General features: G+C 34.6%; 1 protein-coding gene across 13 annotated transcripts in view; it reads left to right on the top strand.

Moving 5' to 3' along the window:
- The window catches only part of LOC129005578 (muscle calcium channel subunit alpha-1-like), a 304,273-nt gene that overhangs the window by 226,557 nt on the left and 57,018 nt on the right, over window positions 1–20,698 (top strand). For all 13 annotated transcript variants that reach the window (XR_008491839.1, XM_054434499.1, XM_054434502.1 and 10 more), the window contains exons 27-28: window positions 2,026–2,295; window positions 4,553–4,636. Coding sequence is in view for 12 of the 13 variants with exons in the window: in XM_054434499.1 (XP_054290474.1) it covers window positions 2,026–2,295; window positions 4,553–4,636 (354 nt within the window). In the remaining variant the exon portion in view is untranslated. The remainder of the gene's footprint in view (window positions 1–2,025; window positions 2,296–4,552; window positions 4,637–20,698) is intronic.

The raw sequence follows: 20,698 nt of genomic DNA, 5'->3' as shown, positions 1-20,698 counted from the left end.
TGCGTCGGGGTTCTAATGTTATTAAAGTGCTTATATCTTTGTAGTGGTCTATTTGAAGGCACTGAATTCCCTGCAGTGGTCTACAGAGATGTCTGACGCACAACTGCGTCGCTTGGTCTGTGGATATGATGATTGGTGACGTCATATAATAGTTGGAAAAACTGGCCTTTACTTTTCTGCATCACTGTATGTATGTATGCAGTATGTATGCTGCATTATCCTATGTAGCTTTTATATTTGTTCAGTTATAAACTGTTCTTGAATAATCTGTTTATTTTTTACTTACTTTTACCTTAAAACACAAAAAAATGAACCGTCGCATATATGCGACGTTTAGTCTATTTTAAGAAAACTGTGATCATTTTCACTATTGTCTTCGCTGTAGACCGGGCGTCGCAAATATGCGACATTACAAAAGGTTATAAAAAATACAAAGAAACAAGAATAATTTATTTACAAACACGATTGTAGCGTATTACAATGTAAATGATCACTGTCTCACAGGTTTTCGCCCGTGGTCTGTGTGTACTGTTTTCCAAGTGACAGCCGGTCTATGTGTAAGATTCAAATGTATACCTCGATCTGTGGCAATGACCGCGGCGTCGCATATATGCGACGCTCAGTAGCGAACGTGTTAACTTATTTTCACTTCTGCTAATGAAAAGTATATGTATAGGCTAAGCTATGTTGTTTAAAAAAATCATAAGATTTATGGGTAGGCCTATATTATTATGTGATACTTGTCATGAAAAGCTCTATATCAGCAAACAACAATAGTCATCAAGTTAACAAAATATTCAACTTCATAAAACTTTTCCTCATTAAACGGAAAATAATTTCAGTTAAAACCACCTTCTCATAGGAACTCACTTTCTATTGTCTCGTTAATAACCTACTATGCTACCACCTTGGAAAAACGAAGATTGTTGAATTATTAAAAATTAATCCAGTTCACTGAAACGTTGTTCGTAAAAAAACAAAATGCCTATATACATCGCCTCCCCCCATGCCTTGTACATCAAAGAGCACCATTTGCATTGTTTAATGTTGCTGTAAGTTTATAGTATCATTTAATGATGTTTAATACTATTGATTGGCTTTTTTTAATTAAGGGTAAACACGATCGTACTAAGTTTGGAACGGAACTGGATTTATATTTTGTTCCTAATTGTTTTCCTCCCATGATAAATTATTATCGTTTCTCATGATTGTGGTGAAATAGCTGACATTTTGAACAAATCCTGAAATGAATGTAATCCCATACATACCATCCCAGGAATATATTTTTCCGGAATATTTGCCAAAACTTCGGGACCGGTCCATCTCTAATGTTTATAGTCCCAATGCTACAAAAGATTTAGTAGGCCTAGTGTTAATTTAAATAAAACAATAGGAAAGTGTCCTGGGCAGCCACCAGTCACTGAAGATTTGATCAGCTATGCTATTCCACCTTTTATACTCTAACAATTCCTTTATATCGTTTAGCTTTGTGCCTTATGCATGTTTATGGCTGTTACTTACAGAAACTTACAGAAATAATTCTACAGTTAATGTACAAATATACCCAGTGTCGGATTAACCACTAGGCCATGGCCTGTAGCCGCAATATTTTGAACAAACAATTCTTTTTTTATTGAATTTCGATTTCTAAAATTAATAATTATTCATGCTTGTTGGTTCAATGATGCCCACAATTATGATGCACCTGTAATCAGGGGTTACAATCATGATTTTGCCGGGATTGTGGGATATTTTCACGATTTTGTTGCGATCACGGTTAGTGATGATGATATCCCTGTGATCGTGGGAGATTTTTCATGATTTCGCCACTATTGCAGGGAAGCTACACATAAGGGGCAGGGGCCCTATATCCATCCAGCACTGAATATACCTGAATTTCAGAAACCAATCTGTTGTTGATTTGATTAGTGATCAATATGAGATGGTTCAACATTACTTTTTTCAAACAGTATTAAATTTTTTTGAATACTTCAACTCACTTCTCAAATCATTTGTTTGTTTCAGAGGAACTGTATAGAGTTTGCGTTGAAGGCTAAGCCAGTTAGAAGATATATTCCCAAGCACCGGTTCCAGTACAAAGTGTGGTGGTTTGTCACGTCCCAGCCCTTCGAGTACACAATTTTTATCCTCATTATGATCAACACAATCACGTTGGCAATGAAGTTCTACAACCAGCCACCATTGTACACATATTGTCTAGACATCCTCAACATTGTGTTCAGTGTTGTGTTTGCTGCAGAGTTTGTCTTCAAGGTGGCAGCTTTTCGTTTCAAGGTACAATTATAACTCTTCAGAATCAGAAAGTTTACTGTCATTGATCAAATGCAGATTGAAATACACAATTTCACAACGCTTAAAACTAATTAATCAATTAACCAATAGGATAAAATAAATCTTCAGTACAACCTCAATATAACAAACCTCTTCGCTGAGTTCTTTAGTAGTTTTTTTTTATGTACAAGTAAATTTCACTTCTACAAAAAAAAATTAAATGTACTCAAAACCAACCATGATAAAGGTGTCCTATGATGAGGTTGAGTTTGTTAAATGCCTAAACAACTTTAAAAGAGGGTCGTGTAGTTTTTACTGTGATAAATAGTTTTTTTTTTTTTTTTCTTAACCCTTTAGGGGTAAAACAAGCCTTGAGGCCTTGAGGGGTGAAACAATTATATTTGAGGTTTGCTGGGCCTACATGTGCTATTGCTTCTAGGAATGCCGGCAATTTATTTTTATTTTGTAGGAATGGCCATAAATGTAGGTGTTTAGTAAAAGTTTCATAGAATACTTATTTATCAACAATTTTGGCCTAAATTTGTTTTGTTTTTTAGATAATTAGATCGTACATTGTAAAATACTAATTTTAGTTGGTGTTTCATGAGTTAAAATAGAATATATTCACGGGCAAGACAGAAAAATTGTGCAATATATTCAAATTTTCAAAGTTTGAGTTAAAATAACATAATTCAAAACTATATTCATTGATATTCCATTTTACATTTATTTTAAAGAACATTAAAAACAAAATCATGCACCTATAGGCCTAAGTTACCAAGTCCAGTTACTGGTACACTTTATGTGATTAACCAAAAACTATCAGCAAAACGCACAAATAAATTATGGGATTATCACTTTTTAAAGGTTTAAAATGTATTTTCCAACGATTCATGACCATAACCTGCAACTCTATTTTACCAAAAAAACTCATAAACAAACATTTACTAGAACGTAAACAGTTGAATAACACACAAACTAGCTGTGTAAATCCGTCTACTATTGCGTAATGGTTTTTGATTGGTTTACCACATTTCTCAGCTCCATTGTACAGTAAAAGAGCAAAATAGTTGTTGCCAACCTCCTTCTGTCACATTTGGTGCAATTTTCAGCCAGCTTTATTGAAATGTGTTTCTGTATGAAGTGATTTTTTACTCCGAGACGCCGGCATTTCTCGTGCAACCTCGACCGTCTCCGACCCATAGTGGGGGTATAGCTGACGAGCCGTAGTGCAGCATTGGTAAGCGCTTTTCGTGTACCTGCAAGTCTACTTTGTGGGTTACTGTTGGTTGTGTACCAGAAACTGAGTGGCACAAACTTGGTAGAGGGTCATAGAGATAACACCCTGTTTCATCACCAGTCGCCATTTAATTTTTAAAAATTTGGATCTGCATCGGCTATATCAACAGAGTTCCTGATACGTATTTAAGTATAGATGTACACATTATTTATAAACAGTGTGCACATGTTTTTGACCAATGGACAATAACCAAAACATATTTCCTGCTGGTAAGAGCTCTTCCCTCGAGCACGGACTTGCAGTCCATTCGGGGGAATACTATTCTTACCCTAATAATGTATTCCTGTATTTATTAAGCTGAATAAAGTGATTTTTGATTTGATTTATTTGATATCAATGAATCCACAAGCCATTAACATTCGAGGTTCTTTGTGCTCATGAGACACCATTTTTGGAACCATTCACAAACAAATTTGATGCACGTTCAAATAATCATGAAGAATAGTGCGAACACTTCCATGAGATAAATGTACCTTAAATGTAAAATGCAATTTCAAAGTTTGGTAATTTCCGATTTTCACGCACAACTTGTCGTACTCGCTCAATGTTTCCGTCATTGACTGCTGTTAAAGGACGTCCACTACGAGGGTCATTGTCAATGCTTTCACAGCCTTCACGACTTTTCTTCATCACTTCTTCTCCATAAGCTTGAATTAACAACTCAAGAGTCTCACTAGGTGGTTTTTTAAGTAGAAAACAGAACTTAATCTTCGCACACTGTTTATAAAATACCATTTTTCAATGCAAGTACATGACCGACAGTAACCGACAATGTAGACTTGCAGGTAAGTAAAGCTCTTATCAATGCTGCACTACAGCTTGTCAGCTATACCCCCACTACCGATATGCCCTCCTCAGGAAACCACACAAAAAACCACAACAGGTTAACATGTTAAACGTGTTTCAAAAATATTTGGTTATTGTGCAATATTGTAGTGATTTTATTGTTTCTTGTTTTAGAATTACTTTGGAGATGCATGGAACGTTTTTGATTTCATCATAGTACTGGGAAGCTTTATTGATATTGTCTATGATAGATTACATGTAAGTATTAGTATTAAACTACAAAATTCTTTAGCTTTTGTAAACTACGGTATGGGAAGGATCATTTGAAAATTCAATGTCTAGAATGTATTAACATTTTACCACCTTTTAGTCAATATTTTCTTTCTATTGAGTAGTTTTATTGAATCTTTCCAATTTAATTTCAAAAGTAAATTTAATTTACAATAGACCTCAGATAAAGATTGTTATGTCAGTTTTTTCACATAAAAAACCACTTAAGTAGGAGGTTTTCTCTTGATTGTTGGTTTTCTGTCCATCCGCATACTGCTTAAGGGTACTGAATCGGATAATTTGGGTTATTTTATGAAAGCCACTCATAAAAAAGTTTTAATTTGTAAATTACATAACACTATTTCATCCAATTCCAAAAAGTTGTATTCCTATTCTCACTGACCCTGCCAAGTAATGACTGAAATTTATTGTTATTGCCCAGTGGCTTAGTTTGTAGTTTTTGGGTTTATTGTACATTGATTAAATAATTAGTATAGTTGTCTGCTGAAACTTTAGATTAGAGTAACAGCTTGTTCTTATTAAGCGGTGTTTCCACTATGCGCCATTTTCTTGCATCTTGCTTCATGCGTTTAGGCCCACCGCATGCTACAAAATAGTCGCAAGAGTCGATGCAAGTATTAAGTCCGACAGGGAGCACTCTGCCCCACACGCGCCTCATCGCCAGATAGTAGTGTACATCAGTTACTTGCGTCTTTCTTTTTGTCTAAAAACAGGTGTTTTTTTAAATAGTGATTGAGTGGAGTGTTTTGAAATTGTATGTGAAATTAAATCCAGCAACATGTCAAAATCAGTAGTAGACATCCTTGTTAAATTTTGAAACAGTCGGTCTTTATCAAGTTTGTGAACTTCACTCATTACGTCACCAACTAAGAACCTTGACCCCAAAATAAGGCCTTTGCCAAAAAAAGGCGCTTGTTCTTTGTAAAATGATGATTAAAGCTGCACATTCAACACTACACACAACCGGCATTGTAACACTGATGCACATGAGACAGGCTTAGTTAGTTGTTTCAACAAGTGGATAGATGCAAGTGGAAACGCTGCTACGAAGTTAACAGAAAATGGGGACTGGTTGAGATAGCATGGTAATATTTGTTAGTGTGTCTTGAATAACATGTTTTGAGGTTTCAGTTTTCAATTACTAGGATTCTATTGGTTTTATTGGATTGTAAAAAAGTTCTTAATTTGCATCGCCGTGTCACATGAAATAGTCATTAGATTCATATATAACTACTTCGATTTTATATTTATGTTTAAAAAAAAAAATTGTTATATGTACACCTCATCTCTGATAAATTATATATTTTATTAGAATAATTTTTAACTACTTTATTAAAATCTTTACTAATATCTCAAATTGAAAAAAAAATTTCTTAATCTTTTTAAGTTGTCTTTGGCTTGAAATCAGTTGTATTTGTTTGGTAACCAAGTATGTCCAAGTACCAAGGTAAGGTCGAAAAAACATTTTGAATTTAACAAAAAGTGTAGCTGTCTAACAACTAGAGGTGTGCGGATATCCGAAAAATCGGGTCGGATTCGGTTCGGTTCGGATATCCGTATCCGAACCGAGCCCAAATTCGATATCCGACAATATCCGTTATATATCCGACTTTTTCGGATAGACAATATATTTTGACGTTTTGGACAGAAAACTAAATCTCCATAACCACCCAGGACAAAATTACAGCAATACGTTTCCAACGACCTAACAGCAAACGGGAAAGAAGCCGTATGATGCAATACTGATAACTAGTTTAGTTGTTATCGGCTGTTTTGCTTTACGATTAGATTCATCTGGAACGAACAGACATAAAGCAGAAAAGAACCATGGTCAAATGAAAGTCAACTCGCGTAATAGTTTTTTTTACAGTACTGTTTCAAAGTAGAAAAATCTAGCCTACTACTGTGATGTTACGTAAACAATAGATTTAATGTTTCCCGAAAAAAAAGTCAGAATAGAAACAATAGAAAGGCAACACAATAGAAGGGTGGGAGGGGTTGGGCAATGACCTCGAAAGGAGCGCGGGTAGTGAGTCAATTAGGACCGGAGGGGGAAGGGGTGGGTAAGACCTTGAAGCTATATATAGACTTGCACTACTTCCCTAAACCTAAAGGACTGGCGAGTGGTATTCCAATCACAGGACAAGATACGTTGTTTTTTGGGTATTCATTGCCCGGTTTGACTTTGGATTGTCTTACTGTGTAGAAACTTTGAATGATAAAAAAATAAAGTTAGAACTAATCACGACTATTTAGCATTGATTGTGTACATATTAAATGATTAAACTATAGGGACCATGGATATATACAAACTTTTGTCGTGATTTTAATTTCAACATCAAAATACAATATTGCACAATTGTGATATTTTAGGTTATTGACCTTTATTATGCATCCGGTATTGCTGTTTCAGAAGAGAAGCACGTTGATAAATTATAAATTGATATTCCCGTAGTTAAAAAGAATTATTTTATAAACCTATAAAACAAAATCATAAAATCTTACATAAAGATAACAATAACGGAAATTGTAAAAAGGGTATAAAGATAACAACGTTATTCTTTCTCTTTGTTCTTCTATGTCTTGGGTTTCCCTTCATCACGCATTCAACAAGTTGCCATGGTTACTAATCACCCATGTCGTTATCAGCTTTTGTGACCTAGCGCACAGCAGAGGGGTAAAACTTGACAAAAATCGGTTAATTTTTACCTATTATTTAATTACCAATGAATGTACAGTACTACTTTATTGGTATTTGGTACTGTATTAATAATCTGTAAAAATGGCAATTTTTTGTCAAATTTTACACCAATTTTATTGAAATTTAAAGGTGAATTTTAATAAAACAATTATTACCAAATATTTGTATTCATTTAAAAGATTGATTTGTGGTATTGGGTTGCCCACTGAGTGCAGCCGAGCGGCACTAATGAGGGTCGGACCTTCTTGGGGGTGAACAATAGAAGGATTATCAGACCCTCCCCTCCCCCGTGGTCTGGAGAAAGCTTGTAATGTAAACAAACTAGTGATGTGACGAGTCGGGTACTTTCCTGACTCGAGTGACTCGACTCGCCAACTGCCGTGAACTCGAGTTACGAGTCGAGTCAGACTCAACTCGAAACTCGACCCGAAACCAATGCATCATGTGAGTCTGCAACGACTCGGAGTCGACCAATAGGGTTATAGTTTTGCGAGTCGGCCGACTCGGTAGCGGCCAATAGCGTATAAGCTTTACGAGTCGAGTCGACTTGACTCGAGACGTTCCGAGTTCGTGTAAGTTCGGCATTCTCCGTACGAGTTCGTTTTGTGGATCGTGAAGGGTTATACTCGCACTCGGCCAATAGGTTTTCAGTTATACGAGTCAACTCAACTCGCGTTCCGCCAATAGCGTTGAATCTATGCGAGTTGACTCGTAAAGCTGTGACGCTATTGGCCGAAAGCGAGTGCGAGTAAACTCGAGTCAACTCGTTACGTCCCGAGTTCGTTAAGGTTCGGCTTTCTCCGTATGAGTTCGGTTTCTTGACTCGGCTTTTGCGAGTCGGACTCGTAACGTTACGAGTTCGTGTAGCTTCGGCAATCTCCGTACGCGTTCGTACCAACTCGAGTTGTGAATGAGATGACTCGAGTTGACTCGACTCGGGTCTTGACTCGAGTCAACTCGACTCGCCAACTCAACTCGTCACATCACTAAAACAAACTATTGCACAAGCGTGACTTGACATTGGGCTGCTTCAACTATAATTTTGTCAAATGAACTGTGATGTTTCAAAATCAAAAACAATCATTTGGGACCATTCTGCTTAACAATAATGGACTGCAATTATTGTTGAACATACAATCCATTTTTAACAAACTAAGATTATACGATTCAAATACAATTATAAAAATTATCTTGGTATTTTACTTGGGGTAATGAAGTTATGTAGGCTAGTGTAATTCTCGGTTCATCAAGGTTCTACTGAATTATGTTTGGCAGTGAATAAGTGTAGAATGCAATTTATAAATTCAGGGATACACACCTTTTACACAGTTATAAAGTCTAATTGCCCAACATCAAATCGTGAGCTAGAGCCCATCTTAGTGCATTAGTGATGTTTTCTAAACTTGGCAAACCCCCAAAATGCCACTTAAGGCCAATAATCCGTTCCAAAAACGTAAGGAAATACAATGTGAAAATAAACTTGAGATCAAACTCCTTGGCTTGTGAGAACCAGGAAACAAGATAAAACATAACCTCAAGTAAACAAGCCCAAACGTTTGACATCAGTCCTGCTGAGCTAAGGTGTTGTGTGAAGATTTCGGCTGCTAGTGTACTTAATTCAAGCAACCAACTTTTGAAAATAAATGTTGTGAATTGTGATTTTCAAGAGAGAGAAAACTGTGGACTTGGCTAATTTGAAATTCTATAATTCAAAATCGCCATTTAAGTTTATTTACACAGCTTTACATTGTTTTATAGGTTAAAAATACATATGCAGCTTATTATTAACCGCGCGGAACTATCCGAATCCGAAAATATCCGAATCCGAACCTCCCAATATCCGATCCGATCCGAACCGAGCCTCAACTATCCGATCCGAATTCGATCCTAAATGAAATTTCACTATCCGCACACATCTACTAACAACAACCACAGGAAAGGAGTCATCCAACATTACCCCCCTTAAATATTTGAACCTTCAACGATCTACTAAAGACAGATATTTCTCTGGCTTAATCTCCCTACTAGGTAGAAAAATGAGAACGGTAAATTAGCTACATTTACAGAAAATTTCATTGGCAAGAACAAAATAAAATTATTGTAACAGAAATGCTTAAAAGTTTGAATACATTCATACCAAAATAAATAATCACAGTATTTGTTTCATCCTAATCCCTTTGTGTCATTACATGTCTCTACATAGACTCAGAAGGTTTGTAAGGCATTGGTTCTAACGTTCTGAGCACATGTTCACTATAAGCTGATTCACCACCACTTAAAGCACTTTTTATTTAAATTTTAAAAATGTACGGTTAAACATATGGATTTTATTAACACACTTTTTTGACAAATGACCACTGTATGAATAAGAACAAATAACTATTAGGGTAGTTCTTAAATATTTAAATTTAACAAAAAATCATTAAAGAACTATAATTTACAGTCTATATTTAAAATTGGTTTTATCCATAAATCTTAAAGTTCTACTTTATATTTTTTTTATGTTATTTGCTTTATATTTTATGAATAAATCAATTATAGCCGTTTATTATTTAAAAGATTCAATATAATTATAGGTTGGATTTTTTTTCAAATATTTAGTTTTCAAGAGATTGTAAAATCTGGCTAACCATTGAAAGGGTGCTTGTTCTTATTTCATTATGTCCTCTATTCCATTTGTTTTCCAATAGTATTCACAGGGTGTCGAAGTGAGTTACGGTTTAGTATTGCATGGTAAGATTGTCAAGTTTTCCTCAGTGAGCACCCCTTGTGTAAGTTGATTATAAACTTCTTCACACACCTTTTTTCATCACAGAAAACTGTTCTCTTTTGTCCTTGCTAAAATCTACAAACGCAAACACATTTTCTTGTTTAAAAAACCAGTTGTAGACTTTGCACAAAAGTTAGTACAGTAGAACCCCAATAACCATATTCAAGATATCCAGCGTTGTCTGACCATTCTTCGCCTACCAGCCAGTCTCTACGAATGGTCATTCATATTTCTAGCTAAAATAGTTTGCATTCGGCGATTTCTTCAGTTCTTGGCTCAGTTAGCTTCCTATTAGGTCCTTCATACAGTACGGTAGGTGATTTCTCAGTGTAAGGTTATATCTGCCAAGTGTGGTCCAATTTAGTAATATCAATATCACATAACTTGACCCATTTCAAGTGTTAGGATGCTGGTTTTAAAATCCGAGTGGATTTATATTGCTCAATGTACAGAATTGTTTGTGTGTGTTCAAGGCTACTGCTGTATAGTGTATATATAATCAAAGTTTGAAATTCGGTCTCAAGGTTTAGAAAAGTTTAATGTTTGATCTTATAGCTATATATATATATTCTTTTGGAGCATGAGGATCTCATTATAAACGTACATCAAAGTTCCTACCCGTGGTTTCAGGCCCTATATCTTAAGTGTGATCCTACCAAGAAAAAAGATTGTTTACAGCTAATTATATTAGTACCTCTTAAAAATGTATTGTTAGGACAAATTTTTCTTCTACGGTCATATAGCTATAATGATAATACAGGCCTATTCACATTGGTACATCCTTACCATCATCTGCAAATACTGTAGTAGTCATAAGTAGGGGCTTTAATTGATTCATAAGGAACCTTGTATCAAGAACTTGAATACAACTTTGATGAAGATTAGAGATATAAAATACCCTGGCATATATAAATGTGGGTAAATAACATTTTTTCATAAATACCAGGGTATTTATGATTATTCAGCTACACACTACACTTGAGTTTTAATTCAGTATTTTCCTTTAAAATATGATTGGAAGGTGTGTATTGTGTATATTTTACTTTAGTTCATCAAACTTTTTGAAAATAAATAGTAAATACCTATAATACAAATTATTTGTCTAATTATTATTAAATTTTGATATTTATGGCCCAAATTCCAAAATTTCATACAGTGGACTATCAAAACTGTATATATGTATATGTTGTTATGTTGGTTAATGTGAGAAGAGTTTGTTGAATAAGCTTATTCTATTTTTAACTGAACATATTTAGTGGTACTACTAGTACATAAAGACAATTTTTGAATCTAAAGGCCACAGTCCATGTAACAATTTGAATCTTAAGTACAAAACTGGTTTTGTCGGTAATACTGTTTGGATATGTAGTGAAGGTGTTTAAGAAAATATTCATAAATTAGAGCTACTAAGTTTTGCCAAGATTTTTTGCTTATATTTGAAGTATAATTCAAGTAAATTCACTTACTACAAAAATGTATCACATTATGTGAACAAGCTATTAACAAATTTAGCATGTTGTATCTAGGAGAGTATACTAAACATTACAATTTCTTTTATTATTGATCCTCCAGAAAATGTGTAAAAATAACGGTTAAGTATTGCAAATCATAAATACTCACTTTTTTAGCAATGTTGGTATTTTTTTGAGCTTCTTGAGCTTTCAGTTCATCACACATTACAAACCATACACCCTTATGACGAAATTTCGGGTTGAGAGACAAAATTAGGTTTTTAAAATATGTAATAGTCGTCTCACCTAGTGGTGGGAATCACCGAATGAAAATAACCGAATCAATCGGTTATTGATGCTAAATAGACTAATTCGGTTATTTTATCCTGGTTCGGTTAAATTAGTCTTACCGAGCGATTCGGTGATTTAGTTATATAGTTGATTTAGTTTGTCACATCATCAGGAAACTAAAATTTATTCGGCGATTTGTTCGACTAAAAATCACCGATTGACGCTAAAAGACTACCTAAATGCCATTCAGTTTGCCATAAGATAAAAAATAGTTGTGTTTTGTGACAGTGAATAATGAATAAAATTGATTCGGCGATTCATTCAACTAAAAATAACCGATTGACGCAAAAAATAACTGATTGATTATTCGGTCATGGAAACCATTCGGTTATCCCATCACTAGTCTCACCTGAAATTAGGTCACACCTTAAAATTTGTCCAGATAGCCTAGCCTACAATGAGATAGTCCAGGACTCTGACGTGTTCGTTAATTAATTATCGTTTTGAGTTTATTGGCTCAGAATATTAATTACAACAATAATGCTTACAATGTTAAGCTTACCTTTAACAAGTCAAAGTCAAAGTCAAATCGTTTATTTCCAAAAGTTAAACAAAACAATAAACAGATACAAATTATAAAGAAATATATTTTTCCGCATAGGCATAAGCCCGTGTGCGGAAAAAGAGTTCTAGATCTGCTATAACAATACCGGTTACATTCTGGATATACAATAATTTTATTTGTCTAAGTAAAACATGTATTTATATACTGGGTGACTATTCCTTAAAAATGAGTAATATTAAATAAAAAAATCATTTAAAAGTTAACATGTACTAAATTGAATGATGACAAAATAACACAATAAGTAATTTCAGAGAAGAATTTCCTAAAGTAACCAAAGATTAAAGTTAACAACCAAAAATGTATCTACAATGCCAGGGTCTCAGCAGTTTACTAACATTTTACTTTTTTTCTAATAAGCTCAATTATATGGGGATTTTATCAGCGCTTCCGTAGCCGTCCGGCCAATGCTGGCAAGCCATGTTCGGTCGAAGCCATGTCGAAGTGCTCATGATAGTCATTCAAAAAATATGTGAATCGAAATTTAGAACTTTGAATAAACTATCGTGAACGTGGATAAGCCTAATTAATTATATAGAAACTTAACCTAAACGTGGTTCATTCGTTATACTTGGTTATCACCAAAGTAAACTTGTCGGGAAAATTAGACTCGGTCGATCACCATAGTCGATACGGGTTTCTTAAATCAAATTTACGTAAGACGGTTCGGGGTAGCGGAATAAGTTGTACGTAAACCGTTCTGGCAACTTAAATGATTTCCGAAGCTGGTTAGAGTCAAAAGGCTGTGTGCTCGTTCGTGAAAAAGCGTGCGGGGTGCGCGCGACTGCGGCACAGTAAAATAAAAATAATAAAACTTCTCTAAAAATGAGATTAAACAAAATAAATTTGGTAGCACACTAACCTGATGCCCTTAGGATTCTACCAGGAACGGTGGAAATCTTTAACTGACCAGAATTTAGTGAGTTAGGTCAGGACTGTTGGATTTATCTCCAAACAGCAAGCGTATTGACGGTTCGGTAGCGTGCAGACTCACAAACTGCTGTGCCGGGCTTTGCTCAGGGAGATGGGTCGGGATCACTAACAAATATCTTCCTTTTAACCTTTTTACTTCTATAGCAACCGGGTCTATTGGTACTAGCTCGGTTTAGGGGGTGCCACTCCGTTTGGAGATCTCTCATAAGAGTTTACAACGGAGAGAAAAACTCTTCTCGTGGTTGCTATGGTAGTAAGGCAGAGAGTTAAACTTTACCTAACCCGATTTTCATGTCTGATGCCGTAACATCAATACCCTAATGTATTTAGTAAGTCTACCTGATCAATCTCAAACAAATATGCAAATATACAGTACCCAATATTATTCAAATAAATATGTATCAACTGACTTAAGACTAAGATAATAAGATACCAAAAGGAAATTATCCAACCAATCAAGGTTAATACCTCTCAAATTAGGCAAAATCTGTTTAAGCCACACTTGCAATCTGTTGTTTGATTGTCCACTAATCTAGACAAGTTTAAGGAGATCAATAAAAAGAATGATATTTCTGAAAGAATACAATTAACTTTAATCGATGATTGTGTTTAAGGCACTTTTGAAAGTTCAAACAAGGTACAAGAGTTAATAGCAAACAAATGTTGGTACTCTGAATCAGAATAATGACGTTGACAACAAAGATACAATACAAATCTATACAAAATCTCAATGGTTAAGGCACTTTGGCAAAAATCAGACAATGTAAACAAGTTATTAATCTAAATAAATGGACCCTTTATAAGACAAGTAATATATCTAAACAACTTAATTATCTATACAAATACGCTGACGGTGGCCACCCGCTGAAATATCAAATACATAAAGGAACAAGAATATTAGGAACATAGAACATAGGCCTATAGTGCAGTAGAAATAGTGTTGGAGGTGGAACTAATTGCAACATAAATTATTTCAGTTATAAATGGTAGGTAATACAATTATAAAAAACATACTAAAAATATACATTTGTACTGTTACGCAAAATACGGTTTTTTGGCCGCCATTTAAAAAAAAGTGTTTAATTTTAAATTATTGTTAAAAAATCTGGTTTGGTATCAAATTATAGAAAATTTCATGCTGGAAAAGAATATAATGGTTGAATTTAAAATATACTGTTAACAGTGATGCACTATGGGTGAAAAAAGGTGCGTTTAAAAACTTGCCATTTAAAAGGTTTTTTTTATTTATAAGTTATTTTATACTTTAAATTTTTTTTTCATTTTTGACTCTTAAAACATAAAATTTTCCAATTTCTCTCTAGACCTTTTTAAAGATCTTAAAAAACAAATAGTTAAGTATATCAAAGTGTTTTTGTACGGTTATTGGTAACGGAGAAAATTCAAAAAAATGGAAATTTTAAATCCCCATGTTATTCTTATGGAGAATATTGTAAAATGTTGTAGTATGCTTCTCTATGGATGTATTTTGATAAAACTTTGCAGATTCATTTATTTTATACTAAACAAATAATATTTTACTAAAAACACACTTAATTAGTTTCCTTGTAGCAGCAAACCTAGGTACTCGTTTCGTTAAACCTAATGTTATTTATTTAATAGACTGGCAACAGAGCCCATTGTGGGTTAAATACAACGGTCTCTAGTAAAATAATGGTTATGAAATCCATACACCACTTTACTAATATTTGGTACATATTAAGCACATAACATTAGAATCACACACTTAACATAAGGATCGAACACACTTTAAACACAAATGCAAATTGTTAACAACAATATTTAATCAAAGAAAAATCTATTAAATAACAATATAGCGATAAGCTGTTAAATTATTAACTCATGTTTCGTATGATTAGATTATACATACTGGTAAATCAATTATTGCCATCTATAAAAACAATTGGTTTTTCTTTTCACGGGTTAGCTCTTCTAGACCGGTTTTCATAATTTTGGCCTTAAGCCGGGTTTACACTACTGTATGTAGCTAAACCTGCTATATAGCAGATTTGTGTAACATCTAGCAATGTTGTATAAAATTTGCTAGAAGAAGAAAAAGTAACTTTTCAAAAGTGCTATATAACATTGATATTTGTAGCAGATCCTGCTATATATAGCTAAAATTGTGCTATCCATCGGGAGTCGGTAAATAGCAAAAGAAATACGTGCTACATCTAACATTGCCATATTTAGCAATGATATACATATATTTTTTCGCCTAGCATCTGTTATCATTTAGTGCCAACAGTTCACAGTTGTAGCCTCCTGGATGCGGACGGTTTTGCTCAGCGATCTTTGTTTACAATGGAAGGACTGGAAACGGAAAGTGCGTAGGATCGGGATGCAATTATAAACTTAATTAACTGTTCTGTGGACAACCGGCGTTTTGGTTATACGTAAAACGTTTTTGAAGCCGTATTTCCCGTTTTAATCATGGACTGTCAGCGTATTCGTCATCATTTAGGTCCCGTAATAAATCTGCTATACTGTACTTATTTCTCGAAGCAAGATGCGGTCGAACTTAAAACTTGCTAAAGTCTTCGCTTCCGCCTCTCTCTCTGACTTCCAAGATCCCCGCGATAGCTGCCACGAACAATGTCTCTTCAACGCACATTTCGATACGGAATGCGAATGAGGTTGTGCTACATATAGCATATAGCACGAGCACAATAGAATCGCAAAAATTGTCCGTAAATTCTTCATACAGCAAAAGTTATATAGCAGGTTTTGCTACATAGTGTAAATTCGGCTTAAAGCTAAAGGTATGGACGCACCATAGATTTGCCATCAAGCATCAGCACTCATTTTGACGTATATTTCGAGTCATGCACAAACTGCCTCCCTGTACATTACTTACGGGAGATAATTTTTTTTTCGAGTTCGTTTGGCTCTTCTACCCGATCGATTTTCATAATTTTGGTGTCAAAGCTATGCAAGGACATATTTCACATATTACATATTGTCATCAAGCATCATCATTAATCCATCAAATGTATTACTCTACGAAACAAATTAAATTGGATTTTTTAATTTTTTACTTCAATTAATGTATTCTAGCAGTTAAAATATCCTATATGTTTTTTTTTATCTAAAAACCTTCAGTGAAATACCAGCTTCCATTGGAATTATTGATTATTAAGATTGGATCTACCTAAAGCACACTGCTAAATCACAAACAACCTATATTGTTTGAAAATGGAGTTATTTATCATCGATTTATAGACAAAAGATCATGCTTGCAACCTCAACAAATCTTGGTTTCACCTAGCAAATCTTTAAAAAAATCAAACTTTCATAATTATTTGAAAATCTAAACGAATTAAGCTTTTTAACGAACCATTAGGCAATAAAATCGGTCTAGTAGAACTCTAGATTTAGTTATACAAAGATTTTTAAAACTGAATTACTAGATTTATTTGAAAATCAATTAAGACAAATGGAAATTCGTTTAGTCTGCAGCTTTGCTGCGGCAGGGGTATTTTGTATTACGACCGTATTTCTAAAGAGTGCTTATAACCACTATTATAACATTTTTCAGCATTAAATTTCCTATAATTTGACATCCAAAAAGTTATTTTTAAGAATATTCAAATTTTGACATTTTTTTCAAGATGGCTGCCAAAAAAACGTATTTTGCGCCACAGTACGGATGTATACTTTTAGTATGTTGATTAGAAGCATACTACCTACCATTCACAGCAAGAATCATTTCTGTTGCAATTAGTTCCACCTTAAGCTATATTTTCAGTTATTTCTACTGCACTACTAACCTAACTTAAATTACAAATTTTCCCCCTCCCACCAACCAGATGAATTGGCCCCACAATCCGGAATCCCGGAAAATCCAAAAGTGAATTAGTTCTGGGTCAGTCGCACTGTCCACTGTTTGAAAGGCTGGCCAGCAACCCATTAACTGTTCTTCCAAGTGAGGTTACTCTAATGGCAAGTTACTACAAGTTATCACTTATCGGTTTGAAGCGAAGTCCCTCAGACTCAAAGGGGGGGGGGGGTTCCACAAGTCCGTTTAGACCAAGGTAGGCCTAAGTCTATCTGGAATAGGCTCTGCTCTCCACGTACAAGCGCACTCCACCAGTCTCTCGGGCAGTCCACAGGCGAAATTCTCAAGGCACGTCAGCACTGCACGGCAGTAGGATACCAGAGTACCAGCCCTATATAAATCCCAAAATATAATAGTATGGCGTATACGGTACACAATATTTACACTGTGGGGGGAGGGGTTAGGCCTATTGTGAATTACAAACAACAAAATACATATAAGGTTCAATATAAAGCTAAATAAACATGAAATTTGCAGGAGACATAATAAAATAATTTACAATTTTACGGACATTTACCTATTACACAAGAGAACAATCTAATAGTTACACAAAATTCAAAATGAGAGCAAGTTGCGCTTTCGCTTCGATCAAACAAAATCAGTCTCGGCTTATTTACAAAATATTTTCAGCGCCTTATGACTTTCTGAAATGGGCTTGACTCAATTCAGCTTAGGCCTAACTCTCTTGTGAGATTAACTTGCAAAATAGGCTACAATAATTAATCAAGTAAAATGGCAACATGGGAAAAATACTAAACCTAACCTAACCTAACCTAAAATGATATACTCTTCTTGCACCACAAAACCAGCATATTACCTACTAACCTTGAGCCTAAGAAATAGGGCTTATGAGAACACTTGGGTTTTTTTTTCAGTTGAATAGGCTAGGCCTAGGCATAAAATTCAAGTTAACAAAATTATAAAATTTAAAAATCTACGATTGATGAATTGAGAGGCAAACAACAAATCTAGGCTATTAGTATCCTTGAAATTATCGAAATTATTCCCAAAAGCAAAACTTGGAAACATGTGCGTCACACCTTGCAAACTTTAACATGAAAAAGGTCCAAGACCAGAGGCCTATCTTACACATTTTAAACAAAACAGAACTATTTTACAATTAATTAGCCTATCAGAAAACAGGGTTTAGTGAATATTCTACTTATTCCACATTGAAATCTCACTTGAATCAAAGAAATATCTCTAAAAGTTACATTTTCCACAAACTTGTTCAGAACCAGACATGAATGGACTGTGACGACAAAGCTTCAAGTTTTAATTTAGTTTTCCTTTAAATCAAAATTTTGAATCATAAAATGAAATGAGAAAATATGTTAAAAATACGAATTATTCCTCTGCCTTACCTCTAAAATCAGCAAGTTGATGCTTTTAATCCTAAAATTCAAGCGAGGGCTACTTTAAGATGTTCTATCTTCGATAATCAGAAATGGAAAGGACCTAATTCTAGCCGGGCGTTCACTGCGCCAGCCACTCACTCCATCCGAATCCAATTGGAACCTAGGCCGTCTGTTAGCCTCGAACATGGTTTTTTTTCCATGACTTCTTGGCGTTGAATATTCTTACAATCGACCGAGGGTTATTATGGCCATTGTATGAGCGCTATTCTAAAATACAATGTTGAAAGTAATTGGTTGGGTGATCAGTCCAACCTCCAATGGTGGCCCACAATCGGATTGTTACAAGCGGGTGGACAACTGACCATGAGGTCTGCTCTTCTGGCCCTTCTTCGCCATCGCCCCTGGCGGCGGGGTAGGTAACTAGCGTCCTCCCCTCTACGAAGACGTAGGACGGCCTGCCCCTATGATGCCGCTGACAACGCGGGCGCGGCTTACCCCGAATGTGGAAAATTATTATCTTTGAAATACAACTTTAAAATGGATTTTTACCCCTCGATGGGTTTTGGGTCGTTACACCCTAATGAACAAATGACCATAATTTTTTACTTATTTTCACATGACAAATCCAATGAACTATACACAATCGCAGAAGACAATCATAGTGCTGTCGTGATTGCAAGATAAATACTTAGTGTTCATTTATAGTCATAACAAAACATTGTTTTATTTTGTTTTATGATGCTACTTTACAGAATTTCCTGCTAATCCGAACAATTTGGTGATTCAAACAGAATGCAGTCCCAATTAGTTTGGATTATCAGGACTCTAATTTATTATACACACTTCCAAGAGAATAAAAAATCTTTACAGATATCTTCCAAAGAAAATCTTTCTAAAACTTTTAAAGGGACTGCTATCAAACCAATTTACCTAACCCGCCATGTTAAACTTCCCTATCCCAAGCGTGATGTATACAACTTCCTTACTTCTCGAGTGATGTAAAGTTGAAAAAAACTCACTCGGTGATGTAATGAAACCCATTTAAATAACATTGAGTGGATAACTTAAAAAATATACCTCTATGGAGCCAACGACGTTCAACGCTAGAAATCAGCTGTGTGTTTGGATTTTATTGTTATGCTTTGAAGAATTTTCCTAACCTAGCTTTTGTTTGTAAATGAACGTTACTGTTAGAAGATGAGTGAAATTGATAATGAAGCATATTGCTCGTAACCTCCTGAATATTGTCGGGTCAGGTAAAATCTTGTACGTTACACGTTACGCAAGAGCGTGTTTACATCACTTAGGTAAATTATGCAACTCGCTTCCGCTCGTTGCACAACATTCACCTGCGTGATGTAAAAACGCTCTTACTACACTTGTAATGTAAATAGATATTAAAGGTGCGAATTTAAAAATTTTAAATTTTAAAAGTTAAGATCCGGATTTGTTGCTTTATGAGTTGTCAAAAGTAATAAATGCAATTCATAGTGTGTCAGAAAATGATCATTTTTCAAAGATCCCAACATTCGGATTGCAATTGTTTTGTATTGTTCATATTTTACATCTTCAGTTTATTGGCCCTTGTATTTTGTACCTTCATGGTATATTTAAGTGTTTGCTTGGACGCTCATTCCTGTATTTTATCCTTGTGCTCAATATTTGTTTTACACATCTACACCTTTTCACATAAAAAAAACACCACCAATGAAGTTTGTTTTGACTGATCAGTTGTAAAAACTCCATTGTAAATTGATTCAAAGATAAAAATTAAGATGTTTGATAAAAATTTAAAAAACATTGGTCTATTGCATTTTTCACACCCTGTATACAAGAAAGTGTCGGAATATGTTAAAAACTGTGCCATTTTATAAGCTTTCCAACCATATGCTACACTATTGAGGTTTAGATATTTTTTTGTTTGTTTTAGTGGTTTGAATACCAGAAAACGGGGAACTTTTTTACTGTTTTTACTGTTCAAGCTGAAACAAAATACAACTTTTGTTTAATACATGCCGACTTTCTATGTTTTAAATGTTAAAGACAT

Source organism: Macrosteles quadrilineatus, unplaced genomic scaffold (assembly GCF_028750875.1).
Source record: "Macrosteles quadrilineatus isolate MER2022 unplaced genomic scaffold, UCM_ALF_1.0 Scaffold_24__1_contigs__length_1734639, whole genome shotgun sequence".
NCBI classification, from domain to species: Eukaryota; Metazoa; Arthropoda; class Insecta; order Hemiptera; family Cicadellidae; genus Macrosteles; species Macrosteles quadrilineatus.
This window is presented reverse-complemented; position numbering and strand designations above follow the sequence as displayed.